The 19,342-nt window shown below is 48.6% G+C and overlaps 2 protein-coding genes across 2 annotated transcripts in view; one reads left to right on the plus strand and one right to left on the minus strand.

The window, feature by feature from the left end:
* Positions 1-559: 559 nt before the first annotated feature.
* Positions 560-14,057, plus strand: MTERF4 (mitochondrial transcription termination factor 4). The gene is made up of 7 exons (XM_011996388.1): positions 560-716; positions 1,977-2,475; positions 4,433-4,617; positions 5,372-6,663; positions 7,304-7,446; positions 11,756-11,820; positions 12,493-14,057. Exons 1-4 carry the CDS (start codon positions 714-716, stop codon positions 5,771-5,773), a joined length of 1,089 nt encoding a protein of 362 aa, XP_011851778.1. The 5' UTR covers positions 560-713; the 3' UTR covers positions 5,774-6,663; positions 7,304-7,446; positions 11,756-11,820; positions 12,493-14,057.
* Positions 8,493-19,342, minus strand: part of SNED1 (sushi, nidogen and EGF-like domains 1) — a 63,238-nt gene continuing 52,388 nt past the window's right edge. Inside the window, exons 28-32 of the mRNA XM_011996400.1 lie at positions 18,078-18,194; positions 17,505-17,592; positions 14,452-14,535; positions 13,462-13,499; positions 8,493-9,928 (exon numbers count right to left, since the gene is read on the minus strand). Coding sequence (XP_011851790.1) covers positions 13,463-13,499; positions 14,452-14,535; positions 17,505-17,592; positions 18,078-18,194 — 326 coding nt within the window. The 3' untranslated portion in view covers positions 8,493-9,928; position 13,462. The remainder of the gene's footprint in view (positions 9,929-13,461; positions 13,500-14,451; positions 14,536-17,504; positions 17,593-18,077; positions 18,195-19,342) is intronic.

Genomic DNA, 19,342 nt, shown 5'->3' on the forward strand with positions numbered 1-19,342 from the left:
TGTTGGCCAGGCTGGTCTCTAACGCCTGGCCTCAGGTGATCCACCCGCCTCGAACTCCCAAAGTGCTGGGATTGCAGGCGTGAGCCGCCGCGCGCGGCCTGAGTTGACTCTTGAACAAGAGTTTGAACTTCACAAAGAAGGTAACATGTATTTACTATTCATTAAAAGGAAGCGGAATCCGCATAAAGGTCTTTAGGCTCGAGCCCAGTTTCCCGGGCTGCGCCCTCTGAGCCCAGCGACTGCCCGGTGTTCCTGGCGGAGGGAGCATCTGGACAGGGGAGGCTGGAGAGCAGTCAGAGCTTGGGCTTGGCAGGCTGGCCCCGGGGCGACAGTCGATGACGCTGGAGAAGGGGTTGGGACCGATGTGAAGGGTTTAGAGCAGGGGTTCTCCAACCCTCGGTACCGGTCCCTGGCCTGTTAGGAACCAGGCTGCACAGCAGGAGGTGAGCGGCAGTGAGCCAGCCAAACTTCGTCTGCATTTACAGCCGCTCCCCTCGCTGGCATTGCAGCCTGAGCTCCGCCTCCCGTCAGACCAGCCGCCTTAGACTCACTGGAGCGCGAACCCTATTGTGAACTGCGCCTTTGAGGGATCTAGGTTGCGTGCTCCTTACGAGAATCTAATGCCTGATGATCTGTCACTGTTTCCCATCACCCCCAGATGGGACCTTCTGGTTGTAGGAAAACAAGTTCAGGGCTCCCAATGATTCTACATTATGGTGAGTTGTATAATTATTTCATCTTCTATTACAACGTGAAAATAATAGAAATAAAGTGTACAACAACTGTAATGTGCTTGAATCATCCTGAAACCCCTCAGCAGTCTGTGGAAAAACTGTCTTCCTTGAAGGCAGTCCCTGGTGCCAGAAAGGTTGAAGACTGCTGGCTTAGAGTGCCTGGATGATTTGTGCATAGTTTGTTAAGCACCATCCTGAACAGCTGAAGACTTTTGAGTCAACTGGAATTGTGTATGCAAGTTGACTAACTACTGTGACCCTTGAACAACAGAGGAGTTAGGGGCACCAGACCGCCCTGACACCAGTTGAAAATCAGTGTATAATGTTTGACTTCTCTAAAACTCAACTACTAATAGCCTACTCATGACTGGAAGTCTTACCGACAACATAAACAGTCCGTTAACACATATCGTGTATATCTACTGCAGTCTGTGTTCTTAACATAAGCTAGAGAAAAGAAAACGTTATTAAGAAAATCATAAGGGCAAAACCCCGTCTCTACAAAAAATACAAAAATTAGCAGGGTGTAGTGTGCGCCTGTAGTCCCAGCTACTCAGAAGGCTGAGGTGGGAGGATCACCTCAGCCTGGGGAGGTCAAGGCTGCAGTGAGCCATGATTGCACCACTACACTCCAGCCTAGGCAACAGAGTGAGACCCCATCTCAAAAAACAAACAAAAATCCTAAGAGAAAATGTATTTACTATTCATTAAGAGGAAGTAGATCCTCATAAGGTCTTTAGGCTGAAGTGGAGGTAGAGGAGCGGTTGGTCTTGGTGTCTCAAGGGTGGCAGAGGTAGAAGAAAATCCACATATAAGTGGATCCGAGCAGTTCAAACCCTTGTTGTTCAAGGGCCAACTCTATCCCACAAGATTTTTGTCGTGGAATGAATTTAAGAACATGAATCTGGAAAGTAGTCTGAGGTCCAGTGTTTTCTGGCACACATGACCAGGTGACCTGGTTTTTCCCTCTTCCTCCATGTCTCTGCTTCCGTCCTTAAAGCTACAAAAGCTAACAATATTGTACCTGCTTGACTCCCATCTCTGTGACCTTGAAGTACCCTTTTCTCTCTATGTGAGCTTCCTTCTCTGTAGCTTAAGTTCAGATACGATTTTGCAGATTGCTTTAAAAACTGTATGTTTGTGTGGAACCAAGGCAGTAAGTACTCTGGCTCAAAAGTCTTGTGGTGTCCATTACACTGGGATAGTGAGGAATTAATTGTCTTTTGGTCCTGTGTCTTACAGGTCCTTGATTGGCACCGCCTGATCCCCCTCACCTGGGCCTGGATGGCTAGGCAGACTCCTCATCTTGGAGAACAGAGAAGGATGACAGCTTCCTTGTTGCGCAAACTGACTACAGCCTCCAATGGAGGGGTCACTGAGGAGTTATCTTGTGTTAGATCCAATAACTATGTGCAGGAACCAGAGTGCAGGAGGAATCGTGTTCAGTGCCTCCTCGAGAAGCAGAGGACTCCTGTGGAACAAGGGTCCTTGGAGCTAGAGAGGGTCATCAGTTCCCTCCTGGACATGGGTTTCAGCAATGCCCATATTAATGAATTGCTCAGTATACGACCAGGTGCCAGTCCTCAACAGTTGCTGGACATCATTTCAGAATTTATTCTCTTGGGTCTGAATCCAGAGCCTGTGTATGTGGTCTTGAAGAAAAGTCCCCAGTTATTGAAACTGCCTATTATGCAAATGAGGAAGCGCTCCAGTTACCTGCGAAAGCTTGGGCTTGGAGAAGGTACAAGATGATGCAGATTTTGGCTGGGTGCGGTGGCTCGTGCCTGTAATCCCAGCTCTTTGGGAGGCCGAGGCAGGCAGATCACTTGAGGTCAGGGGTTCAAGATCAGCTTGGCCAACATAGCGAAACCCTGACTCAACTAAAAATACAAAAATTAACTGGGCGTGGTGGCACATGCCTGTAATTCCAGCTACTTGGGAGGCTGAGGCATGAGAATCGCTTGAATCCAGGAGGCGGAGGTTGCAGTGAGCTGAGATGGCACCACTGCACTCCAGCCTAGGTGACAGCAAGACTCTCTGTCTCAAAAAAAAAAAAAAGGTTATATAATGTGAGAGGAGCCAGAGTTGGGGAAAGAACAGCCTAAGGTGAGATGGATTAGGGAAGCTTTCTGAGTACGTCAGTGTTCCTGGAGAGGAATGTCTAATTCGGCTTGGAGGTGAGGAGTAGGAATGGCCTTCTGTGCAGAATACATTTCCAGAGGGAAGGAGGAGTTGAGACTAGAAGGAAAAATTGAGTGCCAGAGCAGAGATTCCTGTCTGCCTTGTTCACTGTGGGGTCTTTAGCACCTACTGCTGTGGTGGGCACATGGTATGTGTTCGGTGGGTTGACGCTGATACGTGATGTTGATAAATATATGTACATATAACATTTGATGTTTAAATCAACATGAAATGGTCTTAGTGCTCTGTCTCTGTGATGTGATGTCAAACCAACATCTCTTGTAAAGACAGATTCCAGCCGAGGGTTTAGATTTACTGTAGAACCTGAGAGATCTTGCCAGGTTCCTGGGAAACTGGTGGAGTAACCTTCCCTTCCACTTACCCTCCACTCCTGCCTCCAACAATATTCACATCTCAAGGATGCTCAGAGTTCCTTGAATCTCTTTAAGGGCCTTCTGGAGGAGTTGGGGGTCTCCAAGGACCCTTACCCACTTTGACCAGAGGAGTTACACTATTACTTCTTTGCATGATTGACTCTTCCTGGTAAGATTTTTTTTTGAGGCAGGGGTGGAAGGTTTAGGACCCACCATTTCACAGCATCTCTACAGGCCTCTTTCTCTAGAAGATAAGAAAAAGGTAGCCTTGTATAGTTTTCTTAACAGATTCTCTCTTACAGTGTAATCTAAAAGTCTAAACTTAATACATTATGTGCAGTGGTTATTAGCAAACTCAGTACAGCCTTAAGAGATGAAGATAAACCTAAACTCCTGAAATTCCTCACACATTGAGATAATCACTAACTCAAATGTTAGGAAAATTTTAATTAACAGTTTAAGTAGTTGACTTTAAGTTTCCAATTACTGAATTTTGCTCAGCTATCCCTAGGAAGGCCTGGAATAGTCCCTGTTTACACCGTTAGTGCAGTTTTGATAGGGCCTCTTTCACTCAAGGCGCCCTGGCTGGGAGAAGATATATGGTGACCCTGGTAACCAGGACGTCAGCGTTGGTGGTGTGTGTCCTCGTGATTACTATTGTTGTTATTACTGTTAGGATGATGATGAAACTCCTTTTCATTGAGTTCAGCTTGAGAATGTTAGTTGTGAATGCTTTGATGACTATTGTATTATAGAAGGAAACATCAACCCAAACCCCAAATACGGTTCCTCCCATGTTACTCTCTGATCTTTCCAGTAAATGCCTGGGAAATTATTTTCCAAGTGAGGAGGGCAAGAGGAGACCCAAAATACAAAGTTGGCACCTTTCAGGTGGGAGGCCAGAATAAAGCAGGAACACAGGGAGGCAAGGCTGGTGAGTCTGAGGAGTGTCAGGAAGTCGGTGGGGAGATGGATCATTTCCATGGTGCTTCTGGGAAGTTAGATCTGAAATTGCCACTTGCTCTGTGGAAGGAGAGGATCCTTGTTTGTTTTTAAATGTGGACTTAAATTGGGTGCAGCTAGCTCCTTGGGTTTCTGGAGTATCCTGAAATTATGTGCTTGCCTTTTTTGAATGTTCTGCAGGGAAATTAAAGAGGGTGCTTTACTGTTGCCCTGAAATTTTCACCATGCGTCAGCAGGACATTAATGACACTGTCAGGCTTCTCAAGGAGAAGTGCCTTTTCACGGTACAGCAAGTCACCAAGATTTTGCACAGTTGCCCCTCTGTTCTTCGAGAGGACCTGGGTCAACTGGAATACAAGTTTCAGGTGAGAATGACTGATACCTTTAGCGTGGTTTCAGGTGAGAATGACTGATAGCATGATTACTGTAGTAACAGCAAGTTTTTCAGGTTTTTCAAATGTAGTAAGGCTCAGTTATATGAATAAGAAGCCTCAGACACCTCATTTGAGTGGAGGAAGTGAAAGACTAGATTCTCTGCGTACATCAGCCAAAGAAAATTTGGTTCTGGTTCTTTAATTTATTACAGATCAAACCTATTCTTCAACTTTTCTGCCATTAATAATGAATGATCCAGTCCTATTCTGAGAGTCTAAGTGGGGACTCTGAAATAGCTAATTTTAGAACAGCTGAAACCATCCTGTCCTCAGAATTGGTTTTGCATGTTGATTTTGAAAATGTAATTTTAACAGTTGTCCAACTTTTTAGTAACAATTATGACAACTTAGGTGGAATTTCTAGATGTTTTCTGAATGTTTTGCCTGTTCTTTCCATATTCATTCTTTTCCTTCCCCGTTTAAAGAAAAATACCACCTCTCCCTCCTGCCCCTTCTCCCTCCTGCCCCTTTATTTCCTGCTCCGTGTTTCTCAGGATGAATTCGAAAGTGTTTTGAAACTGCCCTCTGTCACACAAATGTCAGTCTCCTAGAGTGGGCATTCTGCTGCCACCAATGAGGCAATTGTTTTTGAATCCTTTTGTCCAGCTGAAGTTGATGTGGTTTACAGAGTGATAGGTTTCAGGACTCTGTGTCTGGGACTCCTGGGTGTGTTTGTGTCTTCCAGTACGCGTACTTCAGGATGGGCGTTAAGCATCCAGACATTGTGAAGAGTGAGTACTTGCAGTATTCACTAACCAAGATTAAGCAGAGACACATTTACCTGGAGCGACTGGGACGGTACCAAACCCCTGACAAGAAGGGGCAGACACAGATCCCTAACCCACTGGTCAAGGACATTTTCAGAGTTTCAGAAGCCGAGTTTTTGGCCAGGACAGCCTGTTCTTCTGTTGAGGAGTTTGAGGTTTTTAAGAAGCTCCTGGCTCGGGAGGAGGAGGAGTCTGACAGCAGCACATCTGATGACAAAAGGGCAAGTCTGGATGAAGATGAGGATGAAGATGATGAGGACGACGACGAGGCGGAGGAGGATGATGAGGATGAGGATGACGAGGAGGAGGAACAGCTATGATGGAAGGCCTAGAGCAAGGGCCCAGAGATACCAAGGAAGCTTTTCATTCTCTTAAAGCTTTTGGGTCCTTTACTTGAATCTTCTTAAGTTATTTTTTATTCTAAAACTGGTCTCTTGATGAAAAAAATTATAAGTCACCTGAGAGGCAGACAGATCAAACCAAACCGGAAACAGGAAATGCATGTTTGATCTGTTGTCAGGTGTCTGTGAGGGAGGCCCTGTCCCATCCTGAATAGAATACTTACTTTGAGCTATTCAAATCAAGGGCACTCAATACATCAACATTTGGTTTTACTTTTTTCTCTTTTGAATATGTTGGTGATAATTCTGTGACAGTTGGAAGATGGGGTTCATTCTTCTGGTTCAGGAATCACTTTATATTTCCTTCTAGTGATAAAAATAAAATTACGAGAAGGCAATGTGAGGTTTTAGTACATCATAGCACTTTATTTTATGAAAACATGTAGCAGGTTTTCCACAGAAATACTTGTTTTTAATCCAAAAGTATATTGCTTCGTGATGGCATTCAGTGTACAGCAGAATAAAAGGAAGTTGATTCGTGATGTATTGGTTAATTTTGCAGGCTTCCTAAGGCCAGCAGAACATTGTGGCAGTTTTCTTTATCTTTGTGAAGAACAGGCCCTTCCTGTTTGGGGAGGTTGGCTTTTATGTCAGCTCTTGGCCAGTGGTCACTTCCAGGCCTGGTGTCTCCGGCCCTGTAGACTGTGCTGGCCTGGAGAGTGCTGGGGCAGGTGGAGGCCAGGGAATGGTTCCATACAGTTATCTCCCCTGCCCTGGTTACAGACGGCTTCGAGAACCAGAGAAGAGCACAGGGTATGGAGCAGGTGGGCTGAAGCCAGGGCCACAGGGAGCGCTCCATGACCCCCAAGGTGGGGGTGGGGGGGGGTGTGTGTCACCTTAGGGAACTCAGTGAGTCCAAAGAACAATTTGAAGTGTTGGGAACAGAGAAGAGGAATTTGATGTAAGCCAGGGATGATCCCTGAGGTAGAGGCCTGTCTCTGATGCCATGAGCTCTAAGAGGGTCCTGGAGGATTGGTACATCCTAGAACATTCCAGTTAGCCCCTCCTTAGGGGAAACTGGCATAGGATTGATGCAGAGAGCATTTTTGATGATAGGACCAAAATTCAAGTCTCCTTGGTAGCATTCTAGGATCGACTAGATTCTAGGATCTGGTAGATTCTAGTGGGTAGAGGCCAGGAATGTGATAAAACATCCTACAGTGCACAGGATGGCCCCACAAGAGAGAATGATCCGGCCCAAAATGTCAGTGCTGAGCCTGAGAAACTCATCTAAGGCGTGGTCCAATAAAGTAATGTGACTGTTCACTCGTGACAACTTCAGATGGTAAATGGACTCAGGATAGTATTATTTTATTTAAAAGAAAAATAAGGAGCTGGTTTTTCAGCAGGGTTCCTTTCCCCTATGCACTGGACTACCCTTGGTAGGTGTGAGCTGCATGCTATTGTGGGGATTTGGCACTGAAGTCTAGGTGCTTTTGTTTTCTCCAGCAGTCTTGTCTTAGAGCGTGACTGCAAAGAAAAAGACTTGTTTTGCAAAAGAAAAGCAGCTCGGTGACTCCCTCCACATCGCCACAGCTGAGTCAGAGTCATTTGCCAGTGGAAGGAGTTCCTGCTAAGGGGAGGTGCAGGAGGTGAGCTGACACCTGAGTGGGACCCTTGCCTGTTGGGTTCTCCACTGGAGGACAGTGGGCAGAGCAAAGATTCCCTTACTTGTACCTGGTAGCCCACATGCAATGGGGAAAAGGGAGAGTTTGTCTTTATTGCCTTGCTTGGCCATAGGCAAAACTGTTTGGAAATGAGACATTTCACTGTGCCAGTGTTTTCATTTTCTCTTCCATGTGGCATCCCGGTCACTGCCACTCTCCCCAGAACCTAGGCTGCTGTTCTTGTGCCCGATCAGAGAACTAAGTAGAATCCTCTATCTGCACTTGGTTAGATGATCAGTCCATCCCAGTTTCATTAGCAAATGGGTAATTCAGCAACTCATGACTGCTTCTTTCATTTTGATACAGAAATAAATCTTTATGCTCCTGACAGTTTTCTGATTCTGTTATTACTAATGTCCTTGGGTGGACTTTGAGTATTTTCAAGGAAGCCATTTGAGTATTTAAAAGAAGCCACGTGGGAAACGCTGTGGTGGCCTCTTTGGAATGTTTCAAGAACGAACTGTAATTCCTGAGCACCAGGAAGTCTTTTTACTAGATATTTAATGTGTAAAACATCCCAACAGACGAGTCCTGTGACAGCACAGCACCAAGCTTGGGACTCAGGAGCCAGTTCTCGTTGACACAAAGGCTTCTAAGCTAATACAGGAGCATATTGGCATTTGCTGTGTGGCTGAGGGGTTTGAGGTCCTAGTAGGGAGTAGAAAGTTTCCTAGTAGATTCACCTACTTTTCCAGTGATATCACTCGATCTTAGCATCTGCTAGTAATGCTGTAGCTTACATGGACAATGACGGGTCCCAGGGCTGCAGGAAGTCCGCAGTACGTGTTTCTGAACGTGGTTTTCTCTCAGTTCACCCAGTGACCCTTCACTGAGCTCAAGACCCTTCACCGAGCTCCACCTTCGGCTCTCAAGAGGGTCTGGAGACTGGGGAGCAGTTCGGGGGTGAAGGTGAGACTTCTCGAATTGCCTGTTCCTTCCTTCTGAAAATGACAAATTGCAGAATACACAGACACATGCACATGAAATTTTAATAAAGATAAAAAGCCTAAAATATACTCTAACTCTTCAAAACACATTTTTATAAAAGATGAAAGGAAGGAGGCCCTCTGTGGCTGGAATGCTGGCTCTGCAATCAGGGCGGTGCGGCAGGGCGCCGGCTTTCCCGCGGGGTCAGCCATCGTGAGGCTCAACACGAGAGGAGGTGCGATCGGCTGCTCTGGTTGAAACATTCTCAGGGGAAGACAGCTGCTCTGCAGCACGGTGGGAAGCGGGTGTGCTGAGGTGCCACACTGTCCTGCTTCTGAAGATGGGGATGTCTAAGATCGTGTTTACTACCCGATAGCCTAAAACAGTATTACTCGAGTCATGGACTAATAGGAACTTTAAACATTGTCCAGCCCAGCCCAGGTGTCTGTCTCTGTTGCACTGAGACTTGTAAGACGTCCTTGCTGCTTCGCGGCAGTGTGCCGCTTTCCAAGTAGGGGTCTGGATAGCTTTTTCCATGAAAATTCAGGGGTCTTTGATGCCCTTGTGACCTGTCATTCAGGGATGGCTTCCACTGTTGAAGGCTGAAGCCTAGGTGATCTCATAGAACAGGGTTCACCAAATATGGCCCATGGGCCCATCTGGCCCCCACCTGTTATTGTAAATAAGTTTTTATTGGAACATTGCCACAGCCGTTCAATTCCACGCCTGTGGCTGTGTCTGTGCTGTAGCCGCAGGGACCTCTGGTCTGCAGAGCTGAAAATACTTACTGTCTGACCCTTTACAGAGAAACGCTGCCAGCCCTGCTGTTGTCTGAGAGTCTGAACTCCACCTTCGTGTTACCATTTCCTCTTCTGAATTGTCCTAGTCCGTAGGATGGCTTGTCGACCTGCACGAGCATCATAAACACGCTGAAGGACCAGAGCAGGGGCGGCTGTGTCTGCAACCCGGCTTTCCTCCCAGCATCACCTGGTCTCTGCCCTTCGGCCACTGCCCCCCATCTCTGTTTTGGAAGTGGTCCATCACGGTTCCTTCTCAATTTATTAGGCCTCGAAGGCAGAATTCTTTCTCTGGCTTTGGAGTGTAAGAACAGGTTTCCGAATACTGCAGAAGCAAGGCTGACAGCCTCACTGATCCCGGGGAATGGCCAGCTGTCATCCCATCCGCAGAGGCACAGACCACACCTTCGGGAACAGCAGCCTGGGTGAGGGCACAGGCTGCTTAATGCATCGCAGGACTCATAGGTGATTGGTCCCAGAGGGGACTCTCAGGGCGGGCTGGTGTGTGCACAGGCCTGGCCATCTGTCTTCTAGAGGCGTGAGGAGAGAGGTCCCAGAGGGGACCGACTCCAGCGAGGACCTTTTCTCTCAGGGTGTCCTTTTTCATCCAGTTTTTAGACCTCATCTTCCTGGGTTTTAGAAACTCGTGAGGTTGGTGGAGTGTAACAAGAACGTCTTAAATCCTTTGAAGAGAAAACAAAGTGAAGCATGAGGAGAATGATAGGCATTCCCACTCCTTTAAATGGGCTGCATCCTGTTTCTCTCAGTGGCCCTCAGGGCCTCTGTCATCCAGAGGCCCCTGCGTTCTTAGAGCACCAGGATTCTACCATATGGCAGTGCACATGGGGAGGGGCAGCCTCCACTGACTACATCCCCATCTTTAGGAACAGGTGGGCTCCGCATTACAACTTTTAAATGGGAAATCAACAGGCTGTTCCTCCACCCTGCCCTCCTCCTCCCAGTAATGACTCGGTCTTTTCTCCAAGGGCACGGCTGCGTCAAGTTGCTCTGGGTTGAAGTGAATTCTCATGTTGTTCTTGGACAGGTGTCTGGGTGCGTGTGTTTCTGTTTCCTGCTTTTTTGTGTGTTTTCTCCATTATTTCAAGAATAGGTGTTCTATAAGCCAGTATTTGATAATTAGTTGGGGGTTTCTGATTTGTTTTTATGGGAGTGGATGTGCTAGGCAAGCCTTTAAAAACATACATTAATATTTCAGGTGACTTACCACCATATAAATATCTCAAACCCAAATTATGTTTGTGGATTCTTAATTCTAGTACAGTTAGGCACCGTATGATGAAGGACTGCACGCATGACAGTGGTCCCATGAGATTACAGTGGAGCTGAGGTCATAGCCATGGTACAAAATTGTTTTTCTTTTTTTTTTTTTTTTTGAGACAGAGGGTCTTGCTCAGTTGCCCAGGCTGTAGTGTAGTGGCACAATCTCAGCCCACTGCAACCTCTGCCTTCTGGGTTCAAGTGATTTTCCTGCCTCAGCCTCTTGAGTAGCTGGGATTACAGGTGCCTACCACCATGCCTAATTTTTGTATTTTTAGTAGAGACGGGGTTTCATCATGTTGGCCAGGCTGGTCTCAAACTCCTGATCTCAAGTGATCCACTGACCTCGGCCTCCCAAAGTGCTAGAAGAATTCTTTGTGTGTTTGTGGTGATGCTGGTGTATACAAACCTATTGCACTGCCCTGTGTATAGAAGTCTAGCACATACAATTATGTACAGTACATAATACTTGATCATAATTTGTGATGTTACTGGTTTATGTATTTACTATACTCTTCATCATGATTTTAGAGTGTACTCCTACCTATAAAAAAAAGTGGCCGGGCGCGGTGGCTCAAGCCTGTAATCCCAGCACTTTGGGAGGCCAAGGCGGGCAGATCACGAGGTCAGGAGATCGAGACCATCCTGGCTGACACGGTGAAACCCCCGTCTCTACTAAAAATACAAAAAATCAGCTGGGCGTGGTGGTGGGCGCCTGTAGTCCCACCTACTCAGGTGGCTGAGCCAGGAGACTGGCGTGAACCTGGGAGATGGAGCTTGCAGTGAGCCAAGATAGCGCCACTGTACTCCAGCCTGGGTGACAGAGCGAGACTCCGTCTCAAAAAAAAAAAAAAGTTAACTGTAAAATGGCCTCAGGCAGGTCCTTCAGGAGGTATCCAGAAGAAGGAATCATTGTCACAGGAGGTGACAGCTCCACGTGTGTTACTGGGACATGATGTGGAAGTGAAGGAAGGTGACATGGATGATCTTGACCCTGTGTAGGCCTACGCCAATGTGTATGTTTGTGTCTTAGTTTTTAACAAAAGTTAAAAAGTAAAAAACAAAATTTTTAAGAACAGAAAAAGCACTTAGAATAAGGATAGAAAACAGTTTTGAACATCTGTACAGTGTGGTTGTATTTTAAGCTGTTATTACAAAGAATTAAAAAGTAAAAATTAAAAATGTATAAAGTAAAAAAGTTACAGTACGCTAAGGTTAATTTCTTATTGAAGAACTAATTTATTATTGCACAACTGCCAGTCCTGCACATTCCAATGATGGTAAGTGCCCGGCACAGGTGTATCATTTTTTATCTTTTATACCATAATTTTTACTGTAGGTTTTCTGTGTTTAGATACACACACACTTGGCACTGTGTTACAACTGCCTACAGTATTCAGTAACACGCTGTGGTGTGTCACCCGGGAGCACAGGCTCTGCCATACAGCCTAGGTGCGCGGTACGCGGCACCATCTAGGTTTGTTCTAAGTACGCGCTATGATGTTCACCCAGATGACCTCGCCTCACAAAGCAGTTCTCAGAACGCATCTCCATTGTTAGGTGATGCTCGGCTGTAGTAAATTGCTTACAAGCTTGGAGTGTGTTTAGTGTGTGTGTCTTTGGAGGGTGAGGTGGGAGCAGGAAGTGATTCCTTTGAGTCAACAGGAAGTGAACGCTGCCAGCTGCTCTCTTATGGCAGGAAGTGATTCCTTTGAGTCAACAGGAAGTGAACGCTGCCAGCTGCTCTCTTATGGAGAGCCTTTCCACATCCGAAGAGGCAGATGCATGCCCTCTGTCATGGCCAACTCAGAGCTCAAGTTCCGGCCATCTGTGGAGCTCCGGCCCAGGCCTTCCCCCAGGTGGTGTGGACATTCTTCCTTTGGAGTGTGTGAGCCTTTACCTGAAAAGCTCTTTTGCTTCTGTTCGTTTTTAAAGGTTTCCGAATCACATTTCTCCTTTATTTTTTTAGGCATATAACAAAACATAGACCTGTTTTGAAGTGGCTTGTTACCCAAGGGTGCCTCACTCTCATCTGTACCACAGGAAGAGGAACTGTGAAGGCTCATTTAAGGGGCGTGAGTAGCAAAGCTGTCCTAGGCCAACCAGAAATTGATCTTTCATGCACAGTGACATGTTGATAAGAAACTGTAGTCAGTATGAAACTGATAACAGGTTGTAGATGGTTTTCTGTGGTCTATCCCAGTCTTCTGCAAACCATTGTGAAGAATACCAGTGTTGTTGAAGATGCAGCAGCAGGAGGCAGGGGCAGGATGGGGGTTTGGTTGCCAAAAGAGTTTGGGAAATGCTAGCTTAATCAAAAAAGGTTAGAAAGTTTCTTTCATTTCAGGATTTATGAATGCCTATGAGTCTAGTGTCAGCGATGAGTTTCCTAGTGACAGACAGTCTTTGAGACTTTCTAAATATTAAGTGATCAAGGCCCCTGCCCCATTTTTAGTTCTGACAGAATGCCATTCACAAGCTCTGGGAGGCACTGTCTTAGTTCTGTCCCGGAACCCCCGGAATTTCTCAGCAGCCCAGGCCCTCCCACTGCCCGTGGCCCCTCCTCCCAGGTGCCAGGTGGTCTTCCAGCCTCTCCAAGTGCCCACCCTCCTGCCTCTTCCTCCCACTGCAGCTGATCGAGGGGTTTCTTGGCCACGTTTCCCTTGAGAAAGAGTGGGATTTGCCCCTATTCACAGAGAGCCTCATTTCCACCTGAAGATGTATTTGTCAGTGGCCAGAGCAGGTTCATGTCTTTTTCCCCTTGGGAAATTCTGAAACCTTCCTGCCCAGGAGTCTGTAACACAGCAGCACAGGACCGAGCTTCCTTTAGCAGTGCTTAGTAAGTAGGCAGCGGCACTCGGAGAGCCCCAGGGCTGGGCAGTCACCCCCCACTTCCCAGCAGCTCTGTGGTAGTGGTGCAGGAGCAGCAGGGACGTACCTTAAGATTTCTCCAGTGTCTGACTCTTACTTTGTTTCCTGAAATAGAGAAAAGTTGTTTAATGAAAAAAAGACTGTGTACTTTGAATCCTACAGCTACCTCAGTCCAGGATGCCTGCTGAAATCCTGTCTTTAGCTCACATATATTCCAGGATGGGGGATACCATTAGTCCAGACACCGCTGTGGAGATTAGCATTTTAGTTTGTGTGCGCCCGCCTGGCTTGAGGCAGTAGTTTGGGAGTGACAAGGCTAGAAACATGGCTGGATGTGAGTCAGAGAGAGAGAGAAGGACGGACATGGGAGAAAGCAAGCAAAAGCTACCCCAGGGAAGAGCCGGGAGACGGGCGCAGGCCGAGCAGCACAGTTGGTGAGCTGCAGGCTGCGGCCTCGCCCTGACACTTGGTAATGCCAAACAAATAGCGTGGCTACTCATTGGTATATGAGGACGATGACAGGTTTCGACTCTGTGGTTTCTAAAGCATATAATATTCTCAGGTACTTCTTTCAGTAAACCCCAAACAGGAGTAATTCTTGTAACTACCTTGAACCCTTTGGGGAAAGAACCTGGGTGTGAGTGAATGAAAAGTAAACAGCGACACCCTATATTGGCCGTTAAATACTCGGGGCTGTCAGTTACACCCTGTGCTTCCCAATTGTAGCACCGTGTTCTGTGTGAATACGCATAACCAGAGTGACTCCCAGCACCCACCGTGTGACCTCCCCCCGGCACCCGGCATGCCCGGCTGGGCCCCTCTGTGTACGCTCACATGCACGTATATGGACATACAGTTTCGTAGCAGAACGTGGCTGGCCAGGGGCTGCCTATCCGGGTGAGTAGACCGCCTGGCTCCACCCGCAGGCCTGCAGCATCCCATAGCACCGCCGCCCTTGCCCCATCACCCTGTGGGCTCCATGCAGGACACGGCATCTTGCCCCATCACCCTGTGGGCTCCATGCAGGACACAGCATGGGCCTGCTCCCCAGAGGCACCTGTTTGGGGTCTTCTTGAGGCTTGTGCTTTCACAGCTCTCTTTGAAGCAGATGTCTTGGTGAACTCTGTAGACTCTTTTATACCTGTTGTCACAAGATAGCTTTGTAAAACCAGACAGTGAAGCAAAATGTTGCCAACTGCTTAACCTAGGCTATGTGAACCCACAGGTAACCCTGAAGGTGTCTGAGGGAAAAGCTGCTATTTTCTGAATGAAACATTACCTCCTATTGATGTATTAAGATGTTTAACATAAATGTCATGTGATTTGTAACAAATTTATTGAGGTACAATAATATACATAAAATAAACCCATTTTAATGTGCATTCTGATGAGCACTGACAAAGTATATGGTACTAAAAATAAACTGTGAAATTTCAAAGACATGTCAGTGCTAGAGGCAGGCCACTTCGCCTGAGGCCTGGGGAAGGTATGACCTCACTTCTCTGTTTTTCTGGGTATTTCACAGAGAAGTTTGAGAAGTGTTAGGGATTGGGGATTCAGGATTCCGATGTAGGCATTATAGAACAGGAGGCCTGATTTCATCTCCTGCCTCTTCCATTTATTCATCAAGCTACTTCAAGCAAGTCTCTTGAAGTTTTAAGTCTCAGTTGCAGGTAAAATGGGACCTACTCATACCATCTCTCTTACAAGTTTGTAGATAATAATGGATGGGAAGGTGTTTTGTCTTTTGTTAAAGTTCTCAAATGTCAGAGCTGTTTAAAAGGGAGATCCAAGGAGTTCAGCAGGCAAAGCTCCAACTCATATGCTAAGTCTCGTAGAACCTTTAGGATCTAAAACCTGTGGTAAGACTTCCCTTTCTGGACATGAAAGAGTAACAGAATCTGGAATTAACCTCCCAGTGTGAACCACCAGAGAACTGGACAAAATATAGTAAAAAGTCATCCAAAATCAGGCAGGAAAAAGGGAAAAAGTAACAGAAAGCAGATGGGAAAAATAGAAAACAAACAGCAATATGGAAGTTTAAATCCAACCACGCTGGTCATGATGTGGAAGGTGATGTAAATTGTCTAAATACTCCAATAAAAACCAAACTGTCAGACTAGATATCAAGCAAGACCCACCTCTATGTTAAATACAAGGAAGTCACTTGAAATATGCAGATAGGTTGAAAGGGAAAGGATAGAATGCTTTCAGGACGGGAAGGGTCTTCTTGTTGGATACTTGGTGGTCACCAGCAGGCACTGGTGTAACTAAGCACAGTGGGAAGATGGTAGATACTGTGGGTTCAGACGGCCACTGCACAGAATCCAAATTCAGTGGACTGTCAATACGGCTTCCCAAATCTCAACACAGATTAGCATCTCATATGTGTTCCTGCTACATATTACACCTGGCTTCACGTCCAAGCTCCAATGAAGCTTCTACCCTTGCCTGTTTATATCCCAGTCTTCGCAGAACATCCAAAGTAGTGTAATCGAACATGTCACTCCTCTGCTCAGAACCCTTTGGTAGCTCCCCATTTCATGACGGACAAACACCAGAGTCCTTCTGTGGGTCTCCATGGCCCTGGAGGTTCCCTGTCCCTCACCTCTCACCACTCTCCACTTCTCCCCCAACATGCCAGGGACACTCCTGACTCGGGGCCTTGGTAACTGGTCCTCTGGCTGTCTGGAACGTCCTTCCCTCAGATGTCCCTCCTCCATGTCTGTTCAGCATCACCCTCTCCAGGAGGCTTACCCTCTCATCTCCAAGAGGGTGAGCACCCTCTTTCTGCACCAGCCCCTGCCCATCCCCAGCAGGCTCTCCTAGTCTCATCCTGTCATCTCGTCCTGTTTCCCTTCGCACTCACCACCTGCCACACCACACACTCACTGCATTGTCTGTCCCCTCATCTGCAATGAACGGGTCCTGAAGGCAGGGCTTTGGTCTGCTCTGTTCCTGATGTGTGCTGAGTATCTAGAACCGTGCCCAGCTCACAGCAGGTGTTCAGTAAGTTATCTGTTGACTACATTGATTGTGTAACCCACAGACTCAGAGTGTTAGCAAGAAAGGTTCTAAGAGATGGGCTGGGCAGCTCTCCCTCCACAGCCTGTCTCGGAGATGGGGGGCCTGAGGCCACATCATGAGTTAATGGCAGAACTGAGGCCGGCATTCTCATGAGCTGTTTGTTTTTCCAGGGGGCTCTGAGGAAGAGAAGAGAGGAAGGTCACTTCAGTTGGCCCTGCCATTCAGTGGGCACTGGGCCGACGTGTGGGAAGGAAGGTCTGGGGGCCAGGGGCCTGGGGCCTGGGTGGGTGATGTGTGGGGAGGAAGGTCTGGGGGCCTAGGGGCTGGGGGTCTGGGTGGGTGATGTGTGGGGAGGAAAGTCTGGGGGCCTGGGGGCCTGGGGGACTGAGGGCCTGGGTTCTTCTCAGCCCCTGCTCCTGAGCTGCATGGACTTGGGGCAGTTATTCAGTTTTTCTGCCTCAGCTGCCTAGTTTGTGACATGGAGGGAATCAGTGATCAAAGCAAGTCCCTTCTGTGACTGCAGCTGTCGTCCCCCCTCAGGGGTAGGTGGGTGGCTTTGAGAAAGCACTTTGAGGAGTCAAGAACACACTACAGGCCGGGTGCAGGGGCTCACGCCTGGAATCCCAGCACTGCGGGAGGTTGAGGGGCAGAAACTCATGCAATTCAAAGCAAACCAATAATGAAGATGATGATAATAGTAGCAACAACCTGGCCGGCGCGGTGGCTCACACCTGGAATCCCAGCACTGTGGGAGGCCGATGGGGTGGATCATGAGGTCAGGAGATCGAGACCATCCTGGCTAACACAGTGAAACCCCGTCTCTACTAAAAATAAAAAAATTAGCCGGGCGAGGTGGCGGGCACCTCTAGTCCCAGCTACTGGGGAGGCTGAGGCAGGAGAATGTCGTGAACCCGGGAGGCGGAGCTTGCAGTGAGCTGAGATCACACCACTGCACTCCAGCCTGGGCGACAGAGCGAGACTCTGTCTCAAAAAAACAAACAAACAAAAAAAACCAAAAAAAACACACTACAAATGTGGTAAGGCGGAGGACAGAAACCAACTTACACGTGGAAATCAACTTACACGTGGTGACAGATGCCTCCCTCCCAGACTGGAAAGGACTTTGTCTCAGAGAACAGCCTTGTGCAGGGGCGGGACACCTTTATACAGGCTGCAACAAAAAAGGGCAGTGGCTCGCCAGGGGCTCCTGACATGCTCCTCCTGCCTCTCCGAGAGGCCTTGCCCAAAGAGAAGGCCCGGGGGTCTGTAGCGAAACCCCTTAGGCTTCCTCTAAGGCCGGGGAAGAGGGCTCGGGGGTCTGCAGCTGGCTTCCTCTAAGGCCGGGGCAGGTCAGTATTGTGGAGGTGGGAGTCCCTTCTCCGGACACCTGCTCTGGCTGGGTCAGGGAGTCCTCTGCAGTTGAGCCTCGCATGCTGTGGGTGTTCTGACCCCTGTGACGGGCAGCACCTCCCATCCTGGTGCTTGGGGCGGCAGCGCAGCCCCCGGGGACTCAGGGGTCAGCCCCGTGCACCAGGCTCCCTGTCTGGCACCTCATGGTTGGAGGCTCCCGTGGCAAACCCAGCTGTGGCCCAGCAGTGCTAGGCCGAGGCACAGGCTTTGTGGTAAGGGGCGCCCTGAGGCCAAGCCCTGACTTACCGAGCTCGCAGCGTCTGCCTTTGAACCCTGGCCCGCAGTCACAGCTGTGGGCGTCCGTGCCCGGCACACAGGTGCCTCCGTTCTGACAGAAGTTTTCTGAACAGTTCCCAGGGACGTCTGGAAACAGAGGTCACGAGAGGTTAGTCACTGGGAGCGCAGGTCAGGCCTGCCTCATGGACATGTTGCTGTCCCTTCCTCGATGACCTGACTTGATGCAGGGTGGCTGTGCACTCCTCCATGGCGTGCTGCGGTGGCCTCCCAAACGCCTCTGGGCCCTAGAGCGCGGTCCCAGCCCAGGTGTTGAGCAGAGGTGAGGAGACAGACCGCAGCGTGCCTGGCCCTGACCTCAGTACTGGAAGGAAGGAAGATGAACAAAGAGGAGGAGAAGGAGGAGGAAGAGAGGGAGGGAGGAGCGGGGCCTTGAGTGCTGAGCCTCCACTGGCCTGTGGCCCCTCCCCAACCCCTACCCTTGCTGGCTTTGCCCCTGAACAGGGTTTCTGCTGCTTGGATCCTGAGGCCCCTCCCGGGGCTCTAATGCAACCCTCTGTGCAGAGATGCCGCCCATCCCCGGCAGTGGCCTTGCCACACTGGCCACAGGAGCTGGGCAGTGGCCTCACCACGCTGGCCACAGGAGCTGGGCAGTCTGCAGTGACGCAGGAGGGGGTCAGCCTGGCCTTTCTCCCTTAGTGTTCACTCTGTCCTTATTTTTCTCCTTATGATTATTATTTTTCAGCTTTGTCAAGATTCCTGTTTTAATTTTTAACTTCACGTTGAAAAACACGAAAGAGTAAGAATTGTGCCCACCCCACCATGTCTAACAGTGAAGCCCGGCCCCCCCGCCCATCCAATCCAGCACCCCCACCCTGTCCGACGCTGCTCTTCTACTCTTCACAGGCCTCCCCGTGTGCTTGTCCCACACATGCGGCCGCCCCAGGCCTTGCTGCCCCTGCCAGTTCCGAGCCCTGGGTTTCTCCCGCTGGCTGCTCCTCTCCTTCCTTGCTGGGTTCACTTTGGGTTTTCTTTCTCTGCCCCTGTCCTCTGGGACTTTCCTTGTCTTTTTGCTTTGTTTGTTTGTTTTTGTTTTTGAGACGGAGTCTTGCTCTGTCGCCCACGCTGGAGTGCAGTGGCGCGATCTCTGCTCATTGCAACCTCCGCCTCCCGGGTTCGAGTAATTCTCCTGCCTCAGACTCCTGAGTGGCTGAGATTACAGGTGCCCGCCACCATGCCCAGCTAATTTTTGTATTTTTAGTAGAGATGGGGTTTCA

The sequence above is a fragment of the Mandrillus leucophaeus genome, unplaced genomic scaffold (genome assembly GCF_000951045.1).
Source record: "Mandrillus leucophaeus isolate KB7577 unplaced genomic scaffold, Mleu.le_1.0 Scaffold510, whole genome shotgun sequence".
Lineage (NCBI taxonomy): Eukaryota > Metazoa > Chordata > Mammalia > Primates > Cercopithecidae > Mandrillus > Mandrillus leucophaeus.